The sequence below is a fragment of the Cervus canadensis genome, chromosome 21 (assembly GCF_019320065.1).
Source record: "Cervus canadensis isolate Bull #8, Minnesota chromosome 21, ASM1932006v1, whole genome shotgun sequence".
Classification (NCBI taxonomy): Eukaryota; Metazoa; Chordata; class Mammalia; order Artiodactyla; family Cervidae; genus Cervus; species Cervus canadensis.
Window position 1 is genome coordinate 30,506,644 of NC_057406.1, and position 23,437 is coordinate 30,530,080.

Here is a 23,437-nt window from a genome sequence, read left to right on the forward strand (position 1 = left end):
AATTTTTTCACTATCCCTGCAATCAAGTCCTATTGAATCTTTTCATTTTACTGAATAAACTCTATATCTGGCTTCCTATTCCAGCACTTAATCCACATATAAAGGTTACCTTATTTATGTTTTATCTTCCCAAGAAACTAGATTTCTTGAGAACTGCTTCTTGCCATGTTGATCTCTTCCTCTGTCACATGGCTTGTGCAGTTATTTACAACACACTAAATGCCTAATAAGTGTTTGTTGAAATAAAGAGATTACCGCAATGATATAAAATTTACAGTACTATTAAGGCAGAACTTCAAAGTTAAACTGGAAATTTCAAAACAACTAGTACTATATTTCACTTAATTATTCAACATCTCAGCAAATGATAAATCTTATATTAGCAGAAGAATTTAAAATTCACGGCTATCTTTTATTTGGCTGGATATTCAAGGGCATGTTAAATAACCCAATCTGGAAATTTCCAACCTCTTAAAGTTACAGTACTCTTACCAGACATTCAAGATTCTCTACTTTTATAGTTATCACTCTGATTTATCCCTTTAACTTTTTTTACTTCTACTAATCTTTTACAGAGTGCATTTTACTCATTTGAAAATATTTTTATTTCCCCACTTGCAGAACATAATATTAAACTACTTATTCTTTGGGGCTATATTTGGTTTCATAAATTTTCTGTCAATGCCATGTTCAGAGAAAGGACCGTGGAATGAAAAATTGGGCATATTCTGTGGACTTAAAACTCAACCAGATCAATCAACTTGTTCACATAAGTCTAAGACTATGTAAAGGCTCAGACAACTAATTACAGAAGCAAAGTGAAAGTGACAGTCACTCAGTCATGTCCGACTCTTTGTGACCCCATGGACTATATAGTCCATGGAATTCTCCAGGCCAGAATACTGGAGTGGGTAGCCTTTTCCCTTCTCCAGGGGATCTTCCCAACCTAGGGATTGAACCCAGGTTTCCCACATTGCAGGTGGATTCTTTACCAGCTGAGCCACAAGGGAAGCCCAAGAATACTGGAGTGGGTAGCATATCCTTTCTCCAGGGGATCTTCCTGACCCAGGAAGTAAACTGGAATCTTCTGCATTGCAGGCAGATTCTTTACCAACTGAGCTATCAGGGAAGCCATGGAAGCAAAATATCTCTCTAAATGAAACTTAATATCAGGATAGGTTTCATCAAGTTAAATTAAGTTTCTTTTCCAAATTCCACATCTTAATTGGAGAAAAGTAAAAGTCACTCAGCCATGCCCGACTCTTTGAGACCCCATGGACTGTAGCCTGCCAGGCTCCTCTGCCCATGGGAGTCTCCAGGCAAGAATACTGGAGTGGCTAGCCTTGCCCTTCTCCAGGGGATCTTCCTGACCTAGGGATCAAACCCAGGTCTCCTGCATTGCAGCAGATTCTTTACCACCTGAGCCACCAAAACATTATAGCAAATCTGAATCACAGTCAATCAAATATACAGGCTTTTGAAGATGAACAGAGAAGTGTTTTACTTACTTAGAGGCCACTCGGAAGTATTTCTGGATAAAATAAAAGGCAACCCCAAGAGGCACTAGTGCAACCAGGAACACAGGGGTGGCATAAGAAATCATGCCAATTGCAGACACGCAGAGCAGTGTTGACCGAGTTAGAGATTCCAAAGTTGGCGGGATATGCTATTAAGAAAACAGTTTGAAAGGAAAATGTTTTAGCTCAAATAAAACACAGGTAATAAGGCAACAACACATTAATTTCATATTAAGTTACATAATCAGTTCCAAAATTAATATATAAACATTTTCGTTGTAAGCAATTCATCACTCCTTCGATTTCACTCACTTCCCATTGTTTAGTATATTGATCCATCTTTCTACCTATCTGCTTAACCAGTGGTCAGTTATTTACCTATCTACCTATTTATTAATATCTTATGGGATTTTTAAACAAATAGCATAAACTATTTTATATAAATAGCATAAACATAAACTCTAAACCTCATTTGTCCATTTGCTTGCTTTGTTTGACTGAATAAGATGGATTGTAAATCTTCCCATGCCACTATATACCAATCTATTTCTTTTTAAGGGCTACATAGTATTAAAGAACTCTTTAGCTTTCCCTCTAATAATTTTAATTGCTACTTCATATTCTTTGCATGCTTTTCAACTGGATTGTTTATCTTCCTTATTGATTTTTAGATGATTTTTATATATCATGGATGTTTATCCTCTTTCTTTACATGAGTTGCCCGTTTTTCTCCCAAAGGATGTATTATATTTTAAATATGATGCTTTTACCTCAATAGAAATTTAAAATTTTAGAGCCATTTCTGTTGGCTTTTTTTTCTTATTGTTTTTGAGTTTTGTGTCTTATAAAGACACTTCCCATGTTTTCTAAAAGTATTCTTCTACATTTTATTTTATGGTTTTATGTTATTAGATGGCCTCCTTTATTACTTGTGAATTTGCTGTGTATTTATAAATAATTAATTGTCCCAACACCCTCTACTGAAAAAACATTCCCGTTATTACTGATTCAAGATAGACTGGTGTTTCTGAGTTCTCAGTTTTGTTCTTTTGATCAACTTGTTTTCTGTAATCATCAGAGTGTTTTAATTTCACAGTATTTTTTAGGTATCTGATAAGGAAAGTAAACACACACACACACACACACAGGAGTTTTATGATTTCCAGGATAGTTGAATCACTTTCCTTCATACTAGGCTTATTTCTATTTTTCTAGTTTTTGCTGTTATTATAGGTTAAATGTATTTTTCACATAATTTTTTAATTGGTGGAGAGAAAGTTACTGGCTTTTGTATCACATATCTAATGTAAATACTCTGCTGAACTTCCTAGTTGATTCTTCCATACCAACTCTCTAGGGAGCAATAATGTCATCTTCCAAATAAAGAGTGTTCTGTCTCTTCTCTTCCAATACGTACTCCTTAGGAAGTGTTTTAGGTGCAGCATAATCTGACACCAATATTGTGAAAACACCAAAATTTTTAAACATACATTTTAGTCAGTTGCATGCATCATTCTTTACCTTAATTGATGGTAATTTAGGTGTTCTTAAGGCCACTTTGGAAAATCAGAAAAGGAAAGAACTGAATTTGCTAAGTCTTCACTCAATCACCCTAAAGAGTCTGTTCATAGATCCAATTTCAGACTCTGAGGTCTTTAATTTCAGGATAAACTTCTGGAGGCCTAAAGACCTAAGACTAAACCGGGCATCCTTGAAATTATTTCCTAAAATATCCCATCATGTAATATCACATCAACCTAACAAAAGTAAAGGACATCTAAGACGACTTGGTATTCCATGCTTTCCTTCTGGGAGACACTCTGCATTAATTCTAAACTTTAAGAACGTTACTGTGAATGGAGATACAACACTGATTAAAATCCCTTCTTTTACAATAAAAACATTTAATGTTCATTCTTTTCCATTTCTATTTCATGCTGATTCTCTAAGTATCCTCTTCCATGTGGATAAATTACTTTAAATTGATCTATTTCCTTTAAGATTTCATTCTAGAAATCTATGCATATTTCATAGACTTCATAGTCTAGAAATTTATGCATATATGTAATATTGATATGAATGCAAATAGGCTTTTATTTAGGTTCTAGAAATCCTCTACTGTTAACAGGAATCATGATTTATCTTAAAATGTTGTTTGGCTTACAATGATAAATTTATTTTTGAACTTGGAAGTAATTCAGGCACTCACCTGATCAATGATATTTGTATCAGCTGAAAAGCGATTGAGAATCAGTCCCAGTGGTGTGGTATCAAAGAATCTAGGCAATAAACAGATTGAATGTAAATGATAGAACAGATAAATGATCTGGAGCCTAAACACTGCTAATAGACATCTTGGTGTCATAAAAATGAGACTATCCCTATTCATCTGCTGAAAGACTGAATAAATTCTTTAAAATTTCACACTTCACTTTAATGTAAAATGCATATTTTTATGATTTTGTAAAATAAATAACTACTTTTTTACCTTATTGGTCCAAGAATTATTTTATTAAGGAGATTGTGGTGAAGATTTTTAGCAGCTGTGAGACCCATCCATTCCACAGTGAGAGATGTAACAAGGCAGAGGAAAATACCTGCTCCACAAAGTATGCTAAATCCAGCCACATAGTAGGTCTAAAAAGCAACCAATACAAAAAAGCACAGATGACATTATCAACTGAGTATTTTCTTGCTAGGACACCAAATGTCAAAGTCTGGCAATATTGTCAATTTCTATTATCTCACATTAATTTACACAGTGGAAGGAGGGTAGTTCTCCTGGGGATACTCCTGGGGATACTCAGGGCAGTATCCCCACCATAATCCCATGACCGAGTCCCCGCTTGCTCCCTTCACTCTCTTTCAGGGTTTGCCAAAGGGTAGATGAAGCATTAGAGTTAGTTTTCTGGTTTGAAATATTCTTGACTTTTTAATATCATAAAGTTCATTCTTTCTATCCGTAATCTCAGAATGACCAGCTGGTTCATTGGTATAGCAGTTAAAATCAGATACTATCAGAACAAGAACAAAAGTCCTGTGTGCATATTACACACACACACACACACACATAATGTATATAACTCTCTTGAATCCAAACCCAAGCATTATCATTAAATATTTCTTATTATATTTCAGGTCTTGCCCTAATTAACCTATTGAATCATTACAAAAGTACCGTGACAGTCACAGAGGGCAGACCTGTGGTGGCCAAGGGGGAGCCAGGTAGGGTAGGGATGGATTGGGAGTTCGGGATTAGCAGCTGTAAAGTATTAGACATAGAATGGATAAACACCAAGGTCTACTCTACAGCACAGGAAACTATATTCAGTACCCTATAATAAGCCACAATGGAAAAGAATATGAAGAAGAATGTATAATATGTATACCTGAATCACTTTGCTGTATTGCAGAAATTAACACAATATTGTAAATCAACTCTACTCCAATAAAATAAAAACAAACAAAAAAACCTCACAGAATTCCTGTGACATCTGAGCTATTTGTATCTAACTAGATAAGAGTATCATCTCAACATTTCGTAGATAATGTAAAAGCAAAACCTACAGTACCTGATCAGTTTTTCCAGTACTGGTTATACTATACTCTGAGGTCCATGTGGCCAGCCAGTAGTCTATCGCTACAATGACGGAATGTTTCAGAAGCTTAGAGAAAATCATCAGGAAGAGCAAGAAGAATCCTCCAGAAGTGAGATACCGCCAACAGGTCTTCCATGGCATTTTAGTCCTCAGCCTCATTACCGTGGACATGTTATCATCCTCATCTTCCTCCTCTTCTTCCTCTGCGTAAGAAGCACTTGTTTAATCTTCTGACAGGCAACAGGTAGATATAGAATTTGTATTATTCCCACCTACCAACAAACCTTCATCAAATTTTAGAAATACAAGTCTTAGAAATTTAAATGTTTTTAGCAGAGAAAAGCATCATTAAAAAAAAAAAAACAGGTGAGGGACCTCCCTGGTGGTCCAGTGGTTAAGAATCCGCCTTTCAATGCAGGGGATGCAGGTTCAGTCTCTGGTCAGGGAACTAAGATCACACATGCCATGGGGCAATGAAGCCCATGCACCAGCCCTACTCAGCCCACATGCTCCAGAGCACATGTGCCATGACTATAGAGGAGCCCGTGTGTGCCATATCTAAATACCCCTCATGCTTCAGTGAAGATCCCATGTGACACAACTAAGATGACACAGTCAAATAAATACATAAACATTTAAAAAAAAATAGGTGCGTGCCCATTAACAGATGAATGGATAAAGAGGCTGTGGTATATATATACAATGAAATAATTCCCAGTCATTAAAAAGACCAAAATCTTGCCATATGCGACAACAGGGATGGATCTTGATAAGGGCATTATGCTAAGTGAAACAAGTCAGACAAACACAAAATACTGTCCTGTTTCACTCATATGTGTATTTTAAAAAACAACCAAAAAAAAGAAAAAGAAACAAAGCAAGTGAACAGTCCAAACCACATAAAAACACACGTGGATATACAGAGAACAGGGTAGTGGTTACCAAAAGGAAAGAGGTGGAGGGGAGGATGAAATGGATTAAGGTGATCTACTGTATAGTGGCAGACCAGAAATACATTTTTGGTGTTGAGCATACTGTTGGTTCTACAGAAGTAGAAATGCAATGTTGTACACATGAAACTTACACAATGTTATAAACCAATGTCACCTCAATACAAAAGAAATTTAAAAACATGTGAAAATGAATAAATGAAAAAATAAAGTATATGTTTTGGATGCGAAAACTTGTTAATTTATTACAATAAACTAGCTAGAATTACAGACTAGAAGTTTATTACATTATTGAAGGAACTGTGTGCCAATAAAACCACATGCCAGACTTGCAAACATTTATAATTTTTTGAACTTTATATTTCTGAATCTGTAAAACTGCACTAGGAGGAAGTAGGTTTTGAAATTTGTGCGTAGCTCAAGAGGGCATAATCCATAATCTCTGTGGTTCTTTTTAAATGTGGTCATGGAGGTGCATGAGCAAAATGGAACCTTCCTGAAGGCAAAGCCAGGGAACAGAGGACAAAAGGAAGGGAGCTCCTCTCAGCTGTTTAAACCACCGGGAAATTTCTAGACAGCTATTTTAAGAACATATTCCATTACAAAGACAGGTAACTATGGTATTTCCTGAGCAGTAAAATTTGGTCATTCGTATGGTTTAGTGAGGGCGTCCCTGGTGGCTCAGTGGTAAAGAATCTGCCTGCAATGCAGGACACATGGGTTCAATCCCTGGATCAGAAGATCCCCTGGAGAAGGAAACGGCAACCCACTCCAGTATTCTTCCTGGAGAATCCCATGGACAGAGGAGTCTGGTGGGCTACAGTCCATGGGGTTGCAAAGAACTGGACACAACTTAGCAACTAAACAACAAATGGTTTAGTGACTGTGGTGTATTTCCCATCCTTTCTTTTCCCAAAGACAGTTTTCACTGTAGTCATCTTGTATGTACTCCACCACTGTAGAATGAGCAGGCTGTGAGTAGGAAAGATAGATAATTTGGTTTGTAAATTATCAGACAACAGAGATCTAAGTATGGATATGATGGGAAGACTGATCTATCATCAAGGATCTTCATATTTGAGCTAGATACAAAAGAGAAACAGATCTCAGCATTAGAACTGAGAAATGCTGTGCTTAGATGCTCAGTCATGTCCGACTCTTTGGGATCCCACGGACGGTAGCCTGCCAGGCTCCTCTGTCCGTGGGGAGTCTCCAGGCAAGAATACTGGAGCGGGTTGCCATGCCCTTCTCCAGGAGATCTTCCCAATTCAGGGATCAAACCCAGGTCTTCCACATTGCTGGCAGATTCTTTACCATCTGAGCTACCAGGGAAGACCAGAACTGAAAAGGAGAAATGAAAAATATACACAGCTGCACATCCTTTTGCAATTTCATGGCATAAAGGACAAAGAGAAGATTGTAAACACTTTCAGAGAGAAAAGGCATGTCATCAACAAAGAGTCATGAGATCACTGTTATCAGACAGGAGGTATCAATCAATGCTGGAAGGCAGTAGAGCCTTCAAATATCTGGGGGAAAACAGTTTTTACCTAGAATTTTGTGCCAAATAAAGACATTTTCAGATATTCAAGGACAAAAGAAAAAAAAAGAACAGGTGTCAGATAATCTACCCTTTGGTGAGGGTGGGTCTGTGAGTGAAACAGAGTTAGAAATTTGCATGATCAAAGAGGTAGACACTTGCAGACTGCTACCTGTCTGCTCAATATCCATTTTCTGTTTCTATATTAATTGAAATTTTACCTTGCCTATGGCTACCCAACTAAAGCCAGCATTTCTTCACTTCCTCAGAACTTAATCTGTCCACACGATGATCTAGCCAATGGTTAGTAGTAGAAACAACATGGGCGACTACTTTTCTTTCCCTTCCTGGCGGATTCAACAGACATAGGATAATAGCATCAGCAACCTAGCAGGTAATATGTACTTACTGGGATCTTTCTTATATATTTCCTCTTTTACTCTGACACCAAAGTATCATTATCTTATTTTACACATGAATAACTGAATTAACACAGCAAGCCCAGGACAGAGTCAGCCCCTCACATGCTGCATTTCCCACTGACATACTGGAGAGAGTAACTGCAGTTCTAAAGGCTATTCAGTACCAAACAGTCTCTTTTTTTCGGCTGCCCCATGGGGCTTTACAGGATCTTAGTTCCCTGACCAGAGATTGAACCTGGGGCCACAGCAGTGAAAACACTAACTACTGGACCACCAGGGAAGTCCCCAAATATTCTTTTAAAACATTTTAAAATCTAAGAAATGGGAGTGAAAAATTCATTCATTTACTCAATGAGTATTTACTGAAACACAGAATAATTATCATCTGAAATGTAAAGATGGCCCATTTTGGTGTCCTTCTGCTGGAAATGATAATCTTTTCTTAACTGGCCCGTGGAAATGTGGTCCTAGGCAAAATCCATGTAGGAAGACTGAAGTACAGTACACTTACTCTATGGACTCTTATGGTTTATCTTACAAACGTCTTGGCAACAAATGTCAAAGCAATGTAACTATTTCATTTTATTCCTCAAATTTCCAGTAAACCTTTTTCACCCACTATATTTTATTAGATCCAGAAAATTGAAACACAACAAACAGCTTTCTAATTCTCTTATTCTTCATTGCTATATTACCAGGAGAACCCCGTAAAAACTTACAGACTCAAGTATAGATCTTTCAAAGCAGTATTTTCACTGTATTCCCCATGTATTGTTTATTTCCCAAGGACTGACATTTTATTATACTAGACCTTACCCGCTTATCCGAACAAGAGTCTAGACCCATTGTCCTGTCAGTTCTCACACACACAACACAAGAGCACTCAAACACGTTGGGGAACCCCTCAAGATGCCTCGTTTGACAGCATACACCTGTTTACATACATCTATATACACCTATTGATTTCACTCCCCTTCCGTCCATTTTCAGTTTCATGTGTTTGACCTTGCCTTCACTGCTCTGCAAGGTGGCTAGTCATTCTGCACTGAGATAGACACACATCAATTGCCAAAGAGGACTTCCATATCCTATTACCCATTGGAATGTTTTTTTTAAAAGATCTACCTTCATCTTCATCCTCCAGTTGGGCTTTGGCCTCTCTTGAATACATGGCTCTTCGGAGTGTTTTCCTCTCTAAAGTTGTTTGGTCAGCTTCCATATCCTACAGGAAACATGGAGCTGTCATGCAAGGAGCTCACAGCCACAGGCAAATTCTACTTACAGTCAATGACCCACATGTACCAAATACCAACCGTTAGTTACCTTTCTGGGTCTGAGCTCTCTGCTCAAGATGGATGGACAACTGCAGACATATGGAAAACTCCTATCATAGGAGAAGGTGTGAAGTAACACTTGAGGCCTTTGGGGAACGTATCAGAGCTCAGAGGCACAGGGCAGTAAGAAGCCAGGAAAAGCAGTAACAATGTGATGGAGCTGACCCCAGGGGCAGGGGGACACCTCTTCTAGCATTAAACCCGGTCCCACCATTGCTCCTTGTTTTGTTTTTATATCATCTTCATATACTCTTATAATTTTTCTGTGGACAAAACATGGTCCACTGGAGAAGGGAATGGCAAACCGCTTCAGTATTCTTGCCTTGAGAACCCCATGAATAGTATGAAAAGGCAAAAAGATAGGACACTGAAAGATGAACTCCCCAGATCTGTAGGTGCCCAATATGCTACTGGAGATCAGTGGAAAAATAACTCCAGAAAGAATGAAGAGACGGAGCCAAAGCAAAAACAATACCCAGTTGTGGATGTGACTGGTGATAGAAGCAAGGTCCGATGCTGTAAAGAGCAATATTGCATAGGAATCTGGAAATGTTAGTTCCATGAATCAAGGCAAATTGGAAGTGGTCGAAGAGTTGGAAGTGGCAAGAGTGAACGTCAACATTTTAGGAATCAGTGAACTAAAATGGATTAGAATGGGTGAATTTAACTCAGATGACCATTATATCTATTACTGTGGGCAAGAATCCCTTAGAAGAAACAGAATAGCCATCATAGTCAACAAAAGAGTCCAAAATGCAGTACTTGGATGCAATCTCAAAAACAACAGAATGATCTCTGTTTGTTTCCAAGGCAAACCATTCAATATCACAGTAATCCAAGTCTATGCCCTGACTCGTAATGCTGAAGAAGCTGAAGTTAAATGCTTCTATGAAGACCTACAAGACCTTCTAGAACTGACACCCAAAAAAGATGTCCTTTTCATTATAGAGGACTGGAATGTAAAAGTAGGAAATCAAGAAACACAGGCAAATGTGGCCTTGGAGTACAGAATGAAGCAGGGCAAAGGCTAATAACAGTTTTGCCAAGAGAATGCACTGGTCATAGCAAACACCCTCTTCCAACACACAAGAGCAGACTCTACATATGGTTATCACTAGATGGTCAGCAATGAAATAAGTTTGATTATATTATTTGCAGCCAAAGATGGAGAAGCTCTATATAGTCAGCAAAAACAAGACTGGGAGCTGACTGTGGCTCAGATCATGAACTCCTTATTTTCAAATTCAGACTTAAATTGAAGAATGTAGGGAAAACCACTAGACCATTCAGGTATGACCTAAATCAAATCCCTTACAATTATACAGTGGAAGTGAGAAACAGATTCAAGGGATTAGATCTGATAGACAGAGTGCCTGATGAATTATGGGTGGAGGTTCGTGACGTTGCATAGGAGGCAGGGATCAAGACCATCCCCAAGAAAAAGAAATGCAAAAAGGCAAAATGGGTGTCTGAGGAGGCCTTATAAATAGCTTAGAAAAGAAGAGAAGCGAAAGGCAAAGGAGAAAAGGAAAAATATATCCATATAAATGCAAAGTTCTAAAGAATAGCAGGGCTTCCCTGGTGGCTCAGAGGTTAAAGTGTCTGCCCGCAATGCAGGAGACCCGGGTTCAATCCCTGGGTCAGGAAGATCCCCTGGAGAAGTAAATGGCAACCCACTCCAGTATTCTTGCCTGGAGAATCCCATGGACAGAGGAGCCTGGTGGGCTACCATCCACGGGGTTGCAAAGAGTTGGACATGACTGAGCTACTTAACTAACTAAAGAATAGCAAGGAGAGATAAGAAAGCTTTTCTCAGTGAACAATGCAAAGAAATAGAGGAAAACAATATAATGGGAAAGACTAGAGATCTCTTCAAGAAAAATAGAGGTACCAAGAAAACATTTCATGCTAAGATGGGCACAATAAAGGACAGAAATGGTATGGACCTAACAGAAGCAGAAGATATTAAGAAAAGCTGGCAAGAATATACAGAAGAACTATACAAAAAAGATCTTCATGACCCAGATAATGACAGTTGTGTAATCACTCACCTAGAGGCAGACATCTGGAATGTGAAGTCAAGTGGGCCTTAGGAAGCATCACTATAAACAAAGCTAGTGAAGGTGATGGAATTCCAGTTGAGCTATTTCAAAGCCTAAAAGCTGACGTTGTGAAAGTGCTGCACTCAATATGTCAGCAAATTTGGAAAACTCAGCAGTGGCCACAGGACTGGAAAAGGTCAGTTTTCATTCCAATCTCAAAGAAAAGCAATGCCAAAGAATGCTCAAAGTACCGCACAATTGCACTCATCTCACACGCTAGCAAAGTAATGCTCAAAATTCTCCAAGTCAGACTTCAACAGTACGTGAACCATGAACTTCCAGACGTTCAAGCTGGATTTAGAAAAGGCAGAGGAACCAGAGATCAAATTGCCAACATCCGTTGGATCATCGAAAAAGCAAGAAAGTTCCTGAAAAACATCTACTTTTGCTTTATTGACTAAGCCAAAGACTTTGACTGTGTAGATCACAACAAACTGTGAAATTCTGAAAGAGATGGGAATACCAGACCACCTGACCTGCCTCCTGAGAAATCTGTATGCAGGTCAGGAAGCAACAGTTAAAACTGGACATGGAACAACAGACTGGTTCCAAATAGGGAAAGCAGTACATCAAGGCTGTATATTGTCTCCCTGCTTATTTAACTTATATGCAGAGTACATCATGAGAAATGCTGGGCTGGATGAAGCACCAGCTGGAATCAAGATTGCTGGGAGAAATATCAATAACCTCAGAAATGCAGATGACACCATCCATATGGCAGAAATTGAAAAGTAGCTAAAGAGCCTCTTGATGAAAGTGAAAGAGGAGAGTGAAAAAGTTGGCTTAAAACTCAACATTCAGAAAACTAAGATCATGGCATCTGGTCCCAGCACTTCATGGCAAATAGATGGGGAAACAATGGAAACAGTGACAGACTTTAATTTTTTGGGCTCCAAAATCACTGCTGATGGTGACTGCAGCCATGAAATTAAAAGACACTTGCTCCTTGGAAGAAAAGTTATGACCAACTAGGTAGCATGTTAAAAAGCAGAGACATTACTTTGCCAACAAAGGTCCATTTAGTCAAAGCTATGGTTTTTCCAGTAGTCATGTATGGATGTGAGGGTTGGACTGTAAAGAAAGCTGAGCGCCGAAGAATTGATGCTTTTGAACTGTGGTGTTGGAGATGACTCTTGAGAGCCCCTTGGACTGCAAGGAGATCCAGTCAGTCCATCCTAAAGGAAATCAGTCTTGAACATTCATTGGAGGAACTGATGCTGAAGCTGAAACTCCAATTCTTTGGCCACCTGATGTGAAGAACCAACTCATTTGAAAAGACCCTGATGCTGGGAAAGATTGAAGGCAGGAGGAGAAGGGGACGACAGAGGATGAGATGATTGGATGGCATCACCGACTCAATGGACATGAGTTTGGGTAAACTCCGGGAGTTGGTGACGGACAGGGAGGCCTGGCGTGCTGCAGTCCATGGGGTCTAAAAGAGTCGGACACAATTGAGTGACTGAACTGAACTGAACTGAACTGATTGAATTTTTCTAATGATTCATCAATGTTAACAAACATCTTCTTTTAAAACTGCATGTAGTTCTGGATTGGTTAAAGCACTATCAGTCATACACTATTATGAATTATCAAATCAAGATGAGGTTCTGACTGAGGATCTAACTCAGGGGATGAACAAAAGAGACTTCAATAGAAACAAGAGGAAGGCGGGTTTTTGAAGTAAATGGGAAAGGAGAGAAGGGAAAACATCAAAAACAAACTGCAAAATTTTAAGGGTTGCTCCAGACTCATCCTGTGCTAAGAAAGAGAAAAGCATTTTGTTTTCTCCAGTTCTCTGCTTCCAATACTCCTCCCTCTTGGCTTTGGAACTGGACTAGTAGTATCAGTTCAGTTACACTGTGGGTTAAATCAGCTTCCGCAGGACAGTCTGGGAAACTACCCGTATCTCTGTTTCTGTGGGGAAATGCATTCTGAGTTCCAAATAACTGACCCACTGACTTCTGGAATTGACAGTAATTTAAGGGCTTCCTGTACATGCTAACATATAAAAAAAAATCTGTTTGTTACAGGGATAAACCAATAATTCTTTGATAATCAGTCTCTAGATAGTGGTCCTGTTTTGTTTTTGTTTGTTTGGCCTCATACAATGTGTGATTTAGGAGACTTGCTATTCTAGAAAGCTCTGTTGCTTCCAAGTTCTTGTTTTTTAAAAAAAAAGTAGAAGCAAAAGTGTCTTTTGAATAGTATTTTTCAGAGATAATTTCACATTAGCTTTTAATTGTGCCTAATGATATGAAAAGCCATATTTGTACACTGTAAACTATTTTTTGAGAGTAAACAAAATTAAAAAAAGAACTGATATTTTTGGATAGTGTAATGAAATGAAATAAACAGAAGTTGCCAATCTATGTGAGCAAAAGAGTTATCATCTCGGGGACTTTAATCTTTAGTCATTTTCCTTATGAGTAAAATGCTCACACTAAGCTCATCTGAGATTAAATATTTTAAATTGTTTTGACATATGGATTAAGTAAATACAAATTTAGTTTCACTTATCTAATACATAAGGATTCCCAGGTGGCTGAGTGGTAAGCAAGCTGCCTGCCAAGCAGGAAACGTGGGTTTCATCCCTGGGTGGAGAAGATCCTCTGGAGAAGGAAATGGCAACTCACTCCAGTACTCTTGCCTGGAGAATCCCATGGACAGAGGAGCCTGGCAAGCTACAGTCCATGGGGTCGCAAAAGAATCAGACACAACTTAGCGACTAAATAACAACAACAACTAAATGCATATTTATTGAATGCCTGGGAAAAGTTGAATCAAAGTGAGGGTTGAAGGCTGAGGGAAGAAACATCCAAAGATGCTACTTTATTTTGCTTAATAATATTATGAAGATAATGGGTGATGCCATCCAAGGCAGAATTTTTAACAACATTTAAATCAGCTAAAAGTGTTATCAACTTCTTCTCAAAGCTGTCATTACTATCCTCTTTAGCATACTTTCCCATTGTTCCTGAACCTTTAAACTGACTGATCTGTCTAAAGACCAAAGATGGGATGTTTTGTGAGTCCTTTAGTTTCACTTCCTTCTCCACTTGCTTGATCTGCTCTGGTGCCAAGCCAGCTTTTCTCAACCTTGGCACCACTGACATTTTGGGTCAGAAAATCCTTTGTTGTGGGGGCTGTTCCGTACCTTGTAGTATGTTTAACAGCATCCCTGTCCTCTACCTGCTAGATGCCAGTAGCCCTTGCTCCCCTGTTGTGGGTAGCCATTCCCTTCTCCAAGGGATCTTCCAGACCCAGGGATCAAACCCTGGTCTCCCACATTGCAGGCAGATCCTTCACTGTCTGAGCCACCACGGAAGCCCTCTAACCCTGTGATGTGTCTTTAATTATAGCGCTATGGTTTCTTGAGTGATCACTTCATTTCTAAACACAATGTAACAGACTTTCTTCCTGGCATGCTCAGTAGTCAGTATTACTTCAAAATCAAGCCAAAAGCAGCCCCCTTTCTCTCTTGCGATTTTTACAGATTTTCTTTTCAAAGTAAACCATAAATGGTCCACTCCTTAAGCTTACATCATATTCTTTTGTCCCTGGCACCTAGACCACTGAAAAAAATGTCATTTGGAGTCATCCCAGTAAGTTTATTATCAAGCATATCACTGCATAATTTCTACGTGAGCTCTTGCCAATTGTACACTGTAATGTTTTGATGAATATCCTCCTTTCAAAGGTTCTATGATTTGTCCTACTCTACTAAGACACTGACATACGGCTTTTCTTCCTTCTTTTGAGACGTTTGTAATTGGCCTTTGATATCTTTGGCAAGCTCACAGAATACAGAGCAATCCGATGGTTTGTCTGACTTTTTATCTTTCTTCTGCTATTGAAACAAGATTTTTTTTTCCTTTAAGAAATAATACATTCTAACTTCTTGACATTTTCAGAAATTTGCTGATATAAACATTTTCATTTTATAATGCTCATTCCTGACCAGGACTATTGAATTCTGGACCTTTTCTAGCCCCACAACTCAAGAGAAAACATTTTGAAAATTTACTAATTAAATTTACAATTTACCTCTCAACCATGAGTGGTTTTTCTTTCATCATACTCAATTGGTTTTCAACTCTGTTATCATTTCATTCAATATTATATTTACATTATATAAATACATCACATTGGTATGAACCTGGGTTTAAATCCAATTGGTACAAAATATTATATATACTGTACAAGTTTAGGCAAGTTACTTAGCCTCTCTGAGCCTCAATTTTCCCATCTGTAAAAGTGAGATCATATTTTCTTTGCTTATTTCTCCTATTTTTTGCTTATTTTGTGAGAATTAAAAGAGATCATGTAAAAAAGGTTTTATGGACTTTAAAAACTATCTAAATATAAAATTTCATTGTAATTTCTTTCTGATTACCTTCCTTCACCTCCCCCAACTGTATCTCAGGCATACTTTGCACTATACCCACAGCTAGCAGATCTTCTTTCTTTCAAAATCATCTCAGATTTTGTTTTGCCCACAACCCTCCATTTGTAAGTGATGAATGAAAAACTCATATTGAAGGTGAGTAAAATAGGACATACATAAGGGAAAATAAGATAAAATGAGGAAAGAGCATGCTTGAGCAAGTTTTAAATGCATATATGATTGTTTTAAACACACATATAAGTATAATATGTCTCCAATTCAAATAAAAATCCTCTAAAGGCCTGATAGTAAAAGATATCATTAGAATTTTCTCAGTTTCAAAGTAGTTTATCAATTAATGGTATATAAATATACAATTATTTCATTTTCAGATGAGATTATTATATAATCAAAAATTAAATGTAATACTTCTTTAAAAGTATTTTTAGTAATTTTGCACTGTATTTCTGACTCTTCTTAACTGAACTTTGAACTCTTCTAAATCTGAGCAATTACCTTTTCTAGTTCTTGATCCTGCCGATTCATTAGTGTTTTCCAATGTTCATACAGCTCTACATCTTTGGTCTGAATATCCTTCAAAGTCCCTTCTCTTAGAACACTTCCATCTTTCATGGCTATGATCTAAGGAAAGCATATGTTAGAATTACAACAAAATCCATAATTGGCCAAGTGAATTATATTTATCTCAGGAAGCATTTATATAGCTGTTAAGATAAAAATTCTTTTAATTTCTCTTAAACTCTTACCCAGTCAGCATGTGTTAGATATTGTAATTTGTGAGTCACAAGAACAAGTGTCCTCTTGTCATCTTGGAGAAATTTCAAAATTCCTTCCTGCATTAGGTGATCACTCAAGTGAATGTCCAAGGCAGAAAATGGATCATCCTACAACAAGTAAAATGGAGAGATAATGAAAATTTTTCATATTTTCTTTGTAATGAAATTCCTCCAGAAAACAGAAATACAAATAACTAAAGGCAAATTATCCCACAAAATTCACTTTATAATAAACAGACTCTGAATAGCTTTAAATGACAAAAAGTTACTAAATTAAAAATGAAGATTTTATTTTCTCTTTCACCTTAAAAATAGTGTTAAAAGTAAATAACAATATTTGGAGTGGTTTGAATTCTTATATATAGTATCTCCAAGTTCAAAAGCCAACATTACTTGACAACCTATAACAATAAACCAAAACAAAGAATATGACAGTAGTTAAAGTTGATATCGATTCACTTTAGACACAAATAAAAACAGGCACAGACTCTGGACCAAGATGGCAACATAGGAGGCTCCTGAATTTCCCTCTTGCCATGAATACATTGATATACAGCTGCACACGGAACAATTTCCTTTGGAAGAGATCCAGAAACGGAGTGATTTCTACATTTTAGGTGACAGAAAAATACATCAAAACAGGTAGGAAAGGTTGAGACACAGTCTTATCATAAACCCCACCTCTGGAAAATTCACAAATACATGGAGATAAAACAAGATGCTCCTGAACAACCAATGGAGAAACTGAAAGAGGAAATCAAATAATATCTTGAAACAAATGAAAATGAGACACAACGCATCAAAACTTATGGGATGCAGCAAAACCAGTTCTAAGAGAATTTTATAGCAATAAATTCCTACATTAAGAAAAAAGAAAGACCTCAAATAAACAACCTAACTTTACATCTCAAGAAACTAGAAAAACAAAGAACAAATTAAGCCCATAGTTCATGGAAGGAAGGAAATAACAAGGACCAGAATAGAAATATATAAAATATAAACTAAAGAGACAAAAGGAAAGATTGATGAAACTAAATAAGTAAAATATACAAACCCTTAGCAAGACTCATTAGATACAGGGTGGTTTAGATGGTAAAGAATCTGCCTGCAAAGCAGGAGACCCAGGCTCAATCCCTGGGTTGGGAAGATCCCCTGGAGAAGGGAATGGCAACCCACTCCAGTATTCTTGCCTGGAGAATTCCATGGACAGAGGAGCCTAGAAGGCTACAGTCCATGGGGTCACAAAGAGTCAGACACAACTGAGCAATTAACACTTCCACTTTCACTAATAAGACTCACCAAAGAAAGTGGGAGGATTCAAATAAAATTATAAATGAAAGGGGCAACATTACAATTGTGACCGCACAAATACAAAGTCTCATGAGACTACTATGAACACCAACAAACTGGACATCTAAAAGACATGGATAAATTCCTAGAAAAAAATAATCTACAAAAACTGAATCATGAAAAAATAGAAAAGCTGAATAGACAAACTACTGGTAAGGGGATTGAATTAGTAATCAAAAACACCCCAACAAATAAAAGCCCAGAACCAGATGGCTTCACTGGTGAACTCAATCAAACATTTAAACTGGGATTTAAACCAATCCTTCTCAAACTTTTTCAAAAAACAGAAGAGGAAAGTATACTTCCAAACATTTTACAAAGCTAGTATTACCCTGATATTAAAACCGATGATTCCCTGATACCAAAGACACAGACACACACACAAAGAAAATTACAGACCAGTGTTTCTGATGAACACAGATGCAAACATCCTTGACGAAATCTTAACAAGCCATATTCAACAGTCATTAAAAGGTTCATACACCATGAATAAGTTGGATTTATTCTAGGGATGCAAGGATGGTTCAATATCTGCAAATCAATCAATATGATAACCACAGTAATAAAGGATAAAAATCATATGATCAACTCAATAGAAGCACAAAAAACATTGGCCAAATTCAACATTCAATCATCATAAAAACTTTGAGTAGAATGGGTATAAAGAAAACATACCTCAACATAATAAAGATCATATATGACAAGCCCACAGCTAACACCACACTCAATCATGAAAAGTTGAAAGTTTTCCCCGTAGGATCAGGAATAAGACAAGGATACCCAGCCTCACCACTTTTATTCAACACAGTACTGAAAGTTTAATACTATGGGGCTTACCAGGTGGCTCAGTGATAAAGAATCTACCTGCCGTGCAGTGCAGGAGACGTGGGTTTGATTTCTGGGTCAGGAAGATCCCCTGGAGGAAGAAATGGCAACCCACAGTATTCCTGGGCAGTATTCTTGCCCAGGAAATCCCATGGACAAAGGAGCCTGGTGGGCTATAGTCCACAGGGTCCAAAGAATTGGACACCACTGAGTGACTGGATCACAACAAACTGTGGAAAATTCTTCAAGAGATGGGAATACCAGACCACCTTACCTGCCTCCTGAGAAATTTGTATGCAGATCAAGAAACAATAGTTAGAACTGAACATGGAACAACAGATTGGTTTCATATAGGGAAAGGAGTATGTCAAGTTTGTACACTGTCCCCATGCTTATTTAACTTATGTGCAGAGTACATCATGCGAAATGCCAGGCTGGATGAAGCACAAACTGGAATCAAGATTGCCGGGAGAAATATCAATAACCTCAGATATGCAGATGACACCACCCTTACAGCAGAAAGTGAAGAAGAACTAAGGAGTTTCTTGATGAATGTGAAAGAGGAGAGTGAAAAAGTTGACTTAAAACTCAACATTCAGAAAAGTAAGATCCTGGCATCTGGTCCCATCACTTCATGGCAAATAGATGGGGAAACAATGGAAACAGTGACAAACTTTATTTTTTGGGCTCCAAAATCACTACAGATGGCGACTGCAGCCATGAAATTAAAAGACACTTGCTCCTTGGAAGAAAAACTATGACCAACCTAGACAGCATATTAAAAAGCAGAGACATTACTTTGCCAACAAAGGTCCATTTAGTCAAAGCTTAATATTTTTAATTCTTCAACAGTAATGTTATCCTTATAACTTTTCTTAATTCTGGGTATAATAGTGTTTGTTAGGGTCCCTTTGAAAACGCGTGTTCTAGATGCATTCTGATCAACTCAGATAGTCTTAAAACTAATGGAGCTTATGATCTAAATATTATACTTTCTTCATAGCAGCCTAAAATTGAATAATGTTTTAGCAGCAACAGTGATTTTTAGAGCCCAAGAAAATAAAATCTGCCACTGTTTCCATTGTTTCCCCATCTATTTGCCATGAAGTGATAGGACTGGATGCCACAATCTCAGTCTTTTTAACGTTGAGTTTTAACAGGATACTGCTAGATCCTGCTATGTCTTTTATAGTGTTGTTTTCTGGAAAATTTGGGGGCAGGAATTCTTAGAGACATTAACCTGAAGTGCATTTCCAGTAATACTTTCATTTTCTACTTTCATACCCAGTAATGGATCCAAAATTTTGGAGTGGAAAACTCTAAAATCAAGCCACTTTCTGAAGATGTTCATTAGATGGAGTGAAAAGTTTAAAGGTCTGAGAACCAGATTTATACATGGTTAACACATGCACTGAGGGAGAAGACAGCGGGAGGATGGATTTATATAACCTGCTGATCTCTAGGCACTGTCTAGTTGTATGCTAAGTGATTTTTGCTACAATCTGCTGGAGGAATAAAACTAGAGCAAATTCATCGTCAATATAATCATCCATTTTTATTTCTATATCCATAGGTAATCAACCCAGAATATACTAGAAAATCATCTACAGAGCTTTTTTTTTTTCATTTATTTTTATTAGTTGGCAGAGCTTTTTTAAGATACAGATTCTAGACTCTGCCATTACAGATTATGATTTAGTAGATCTAGGCTGGTATCAAGATTTCTAAGAATAATTTCAGGAAACTTTACACATAAATCTTAACCACACTCTGAGTTGCATCCTTACTAACCCTTATGCCCACCAAGCTTTCTACTAGCAAATATAAATGAGAAGATCTATAATCCTGTCCAGTTCATCCAGCAGCATCCACACCCTTTCATCAATGATCCTCATGGTTTAAGAATGCATATAAGCAATTATTTGGGAACCTCAGTCCCTTGGGGTCCTTCACGCTCATCTTACATGCAGATCTGATTTGTACTCTGAGGATTTGTTTTGCCTTAATTCTCTGTGATTTCACAAGTTAAACCATCTTTCCTTGAGTTACTTATCTCCTTAAAGATTCATTTGTCCAGAGGGAAAGATGAAGTAGAAAGGGAAGACCATATATTCTTACCAAGAAGACAATGTTGGTATTTTGATAGAGAGCTCGGGCCACACAGATTCTTTGCCTCTGACCTCCACTCAGGTTGATGCCCTAGAGAAGAAATACCCATTAACATTCACCATTTACAATAGTAAATAATCTGCTGGTTAAAAAAAAATCCCTAAAAATACAAACTTCTCTTTAAAAATCTTAAATTAATGGTAGTTTATTAATTAAACAGTGGTAACACTGGGAAGATAAAACGCGAGCTTTCTAGTGGTCAACACTTGAATTATATTAAGATCATCTTTGACTGATAATATTAATCTTCTTTTCACTCTAGTAGAGGGCTCCGATAAAAAACCAAAATGAGTGCTGAAGACTGGAAATAATCTTGAAATTGTTTCTAGTTTCATGAATTGTGTCTGTAGTATGCTTAACAGTTAACATGTCTCTTAAATTCAATATTACAAGTTGTGTTCAAGTGAACTATACAGCAGTATGCTTTTATAATGAAGTGCTAAATATACAAATGTAAATAACTACTATTTGCTGAGCACTTAGTATGTGACGAGCTTCCCTGGTGGCTCAGATGGTGAAGAATCTGCCTGCAATGTGGGAGACCTGGGTTCAATCCTGGGTCGGGAAGATCCCCTGGAGAAGGCAATGGCTACCTACTCCAGTATTCTTGTCTGGAGAATTCCTTGCACAGATGAGCTATAGTCCATGGAGTTGCAAAGAGTCGGACATGACTGAGCAACTAACACTTTAGTAAAATGTGTCAGGCTGCTGTGTATGGCTTTCCATTTCTTATTTCTCTTATCATAGCAATTTCAGTGTATTGCTCTCCACATGGAAACTAAGGCTTAGAGAAGTTCAGGTCATGTTCTTAAACACTATACCATGCTGCAATAAAAAACAGCAATGAATAACACAGACGACAGAGTCAGACCAATCTCAACTGTCCCAGTGACTCTGACCAGGCAAGTTCTTTAACCTTACTCTGCCCTGGTTTTCTCAGCTACAATATGCAGATAACAAAATGCCTATGTAACAGATTTGTTGTAAAAGCAAATAATGCATATATATATATATATATATATATATATAGTCTTTTGCTTAGTACTTGACCCCATAAGAGTCAAACACTTTAGCCAACATTGTTATAAAGATTATATACAAAAAAAAAAGATTATATACAGATATAAATATTTTTCGGCTAGTTGGAACAGTATGACGCCAATGTAAAACCTGTTTATACAAAGCAAAAAGAACACTTTAACAAGAATAAATGGATGTTGACAAGAGTGGAAAAAGTTGTCGGAAGCAATCTCGGTTTCCAAACCAATTTAAAGTAAACTCCAAGTTAAGTAAAAATACATTTGATCAAAGGCAGGGACTGGTTCCTTTCCCTTGAGAACTGAGTGGCTAGCAAAATGTGAAGTTCATGCTAGTTACTCAACACATCCTTAAGACAGTAGCATCAAGAATTCCTGTGCTTCTGTTTCTAGAACTTGTCACTAGGAAAACATAATTCCGGTGCTCTCTGATTTTTAAATTCTCCATTAAAGGTTAAAGATAACTGGAAGACTTTTCTGGATTTGTGTTCATTGTGTAATTATACCACACATAGCTCACCCTCTCTCCAATTTCAGTTTGGTCTCCAAATGGTAGTAAGTCGATATCTGGTTGAAGAGAACACGCATCTGTGACTGCTTTGTACCTGTAGGAGAGGTGGTTTTGAGTTTTTAAATCATGATTAATATACTGCCCATAAACCAAGTTCCAGGTTCAATGTCTCAGAAGCTGAAATAAAACACCTATTGAAGAATTTAGTATATTCTAGCCTCTACATTAGGCTTGTAGATACAAAGACAAATAGATATTGGTTCCCACTCTTGTAAAATTATTGTATAGCACAGGGAACTATATCCAATTTCTTGTAATAACCTACAATGGAAAATAATCTGAAAAAGAATAGATATATGTACAATCAAATCACTTTGCTGTATACTCGAAGTGAGATTGTTAATTAATTATACTTCAATGAAAAATGGTTAAAAATTTTAACACAACTATTAAATGCAGCAGAAAATTGACACAGAAACATATGATACAAATGTACCTTGTTAGGTACCATAGAAGGGTAGTTACAAAGTGCTCCTAGAATATGCAGGAAGGAATGACTGAGAAATTAGTGACATTTTTGCAGAGGAGGCGATTTGTGAGGTGTCTGCAGAAAGATGAACTGTAATTTGCCAGGAATGACAATGAGGGGAGAGAGAAAGGAACTGTATGACAGTGGACAAGTTCATGGTATGTGTGAAGGATAAGAGGAGCCTTACAGGGGCTAGAGCATGGGTTATGGGGCAGGGGGAAGTGGGGACAGGGGAGAGGAATCTGTGTCCACAGTCATGATGCTGAAGAGCGAAGAAAACAGAAATCGATAAGGACTGACATAAAGTTGACCTAAGGCTGGATTTGGAAACTGGGTGGACTAGACATTCAAGGAAGCATGGAGACTGGGAG

General features: G+C 37.5%; 1 protein-coding gene and 1 long non-coding RNA gene across 8 annotated transcripts in view; one reads left to right on the forward strand and one right to left on the reverse strand.

The window, feature by feature from the left end:
• The window catches only part of LOC122423264, a 115,017-nt gene that overhangs the window by 63,885 nt on the left and 27,695 nt on the right, over positions 1 to 23,437 (forward strand). The gene's annotated exons all lie outside the window — the stretch shown is intronic.
• Positions 1 to 23,437, reverse strand: part of ABCC9 (ATP binding cassette subfamily C member 9) — a 149,119-nt gene that overhangs the window by 46,485 nt on the left and 79,197 nt on the right. For all 7 annotated transcript variants that reach the window (XM_043440109.1, XM_043440112.1, XM_043440111.1 and 4 more), the window contains 9 exons: positions 22,547 to 22,631; positions 20,939 to 21,019; positions 16,616 to 16,753; positions 16,365 to 16,490; positions 9,154 to 9,250; positions 5,090 to 5,319; positions 4,006 to 4,154; positions 3,727 to 3,796; positions 1,509 to 1,666 (listed from right to left, as the gene is read on the reverse strand). In XM_043440109.1, coding sequence (XP_043296044.1) covers positions 1,509 to 1,666; positions 3,727 to 3,796; positions 4,006 to 4,154; positions 5,090 to 5,319; positions 9,154 to 9,250; positions 16,365 to 16,490; positions 16,616 to 16,753; positions 20,939 to 21,019; positions 22,547 to 22,631 — 1,134 coding nt within the window. The remainder of the gene's footprint in view (positions 1 to 1,508; positions 1,667 to 3,726; positions 3,797 to 4,005; positions 4,155 to 5,089; positions 5,320 to 9,153; positions 9,251 to 16,364; positions 16,491 to 16,615; positions 16,754 to 20,938; positions 21,020 to 22,546; positions 22,632 to 23,437) is intronic.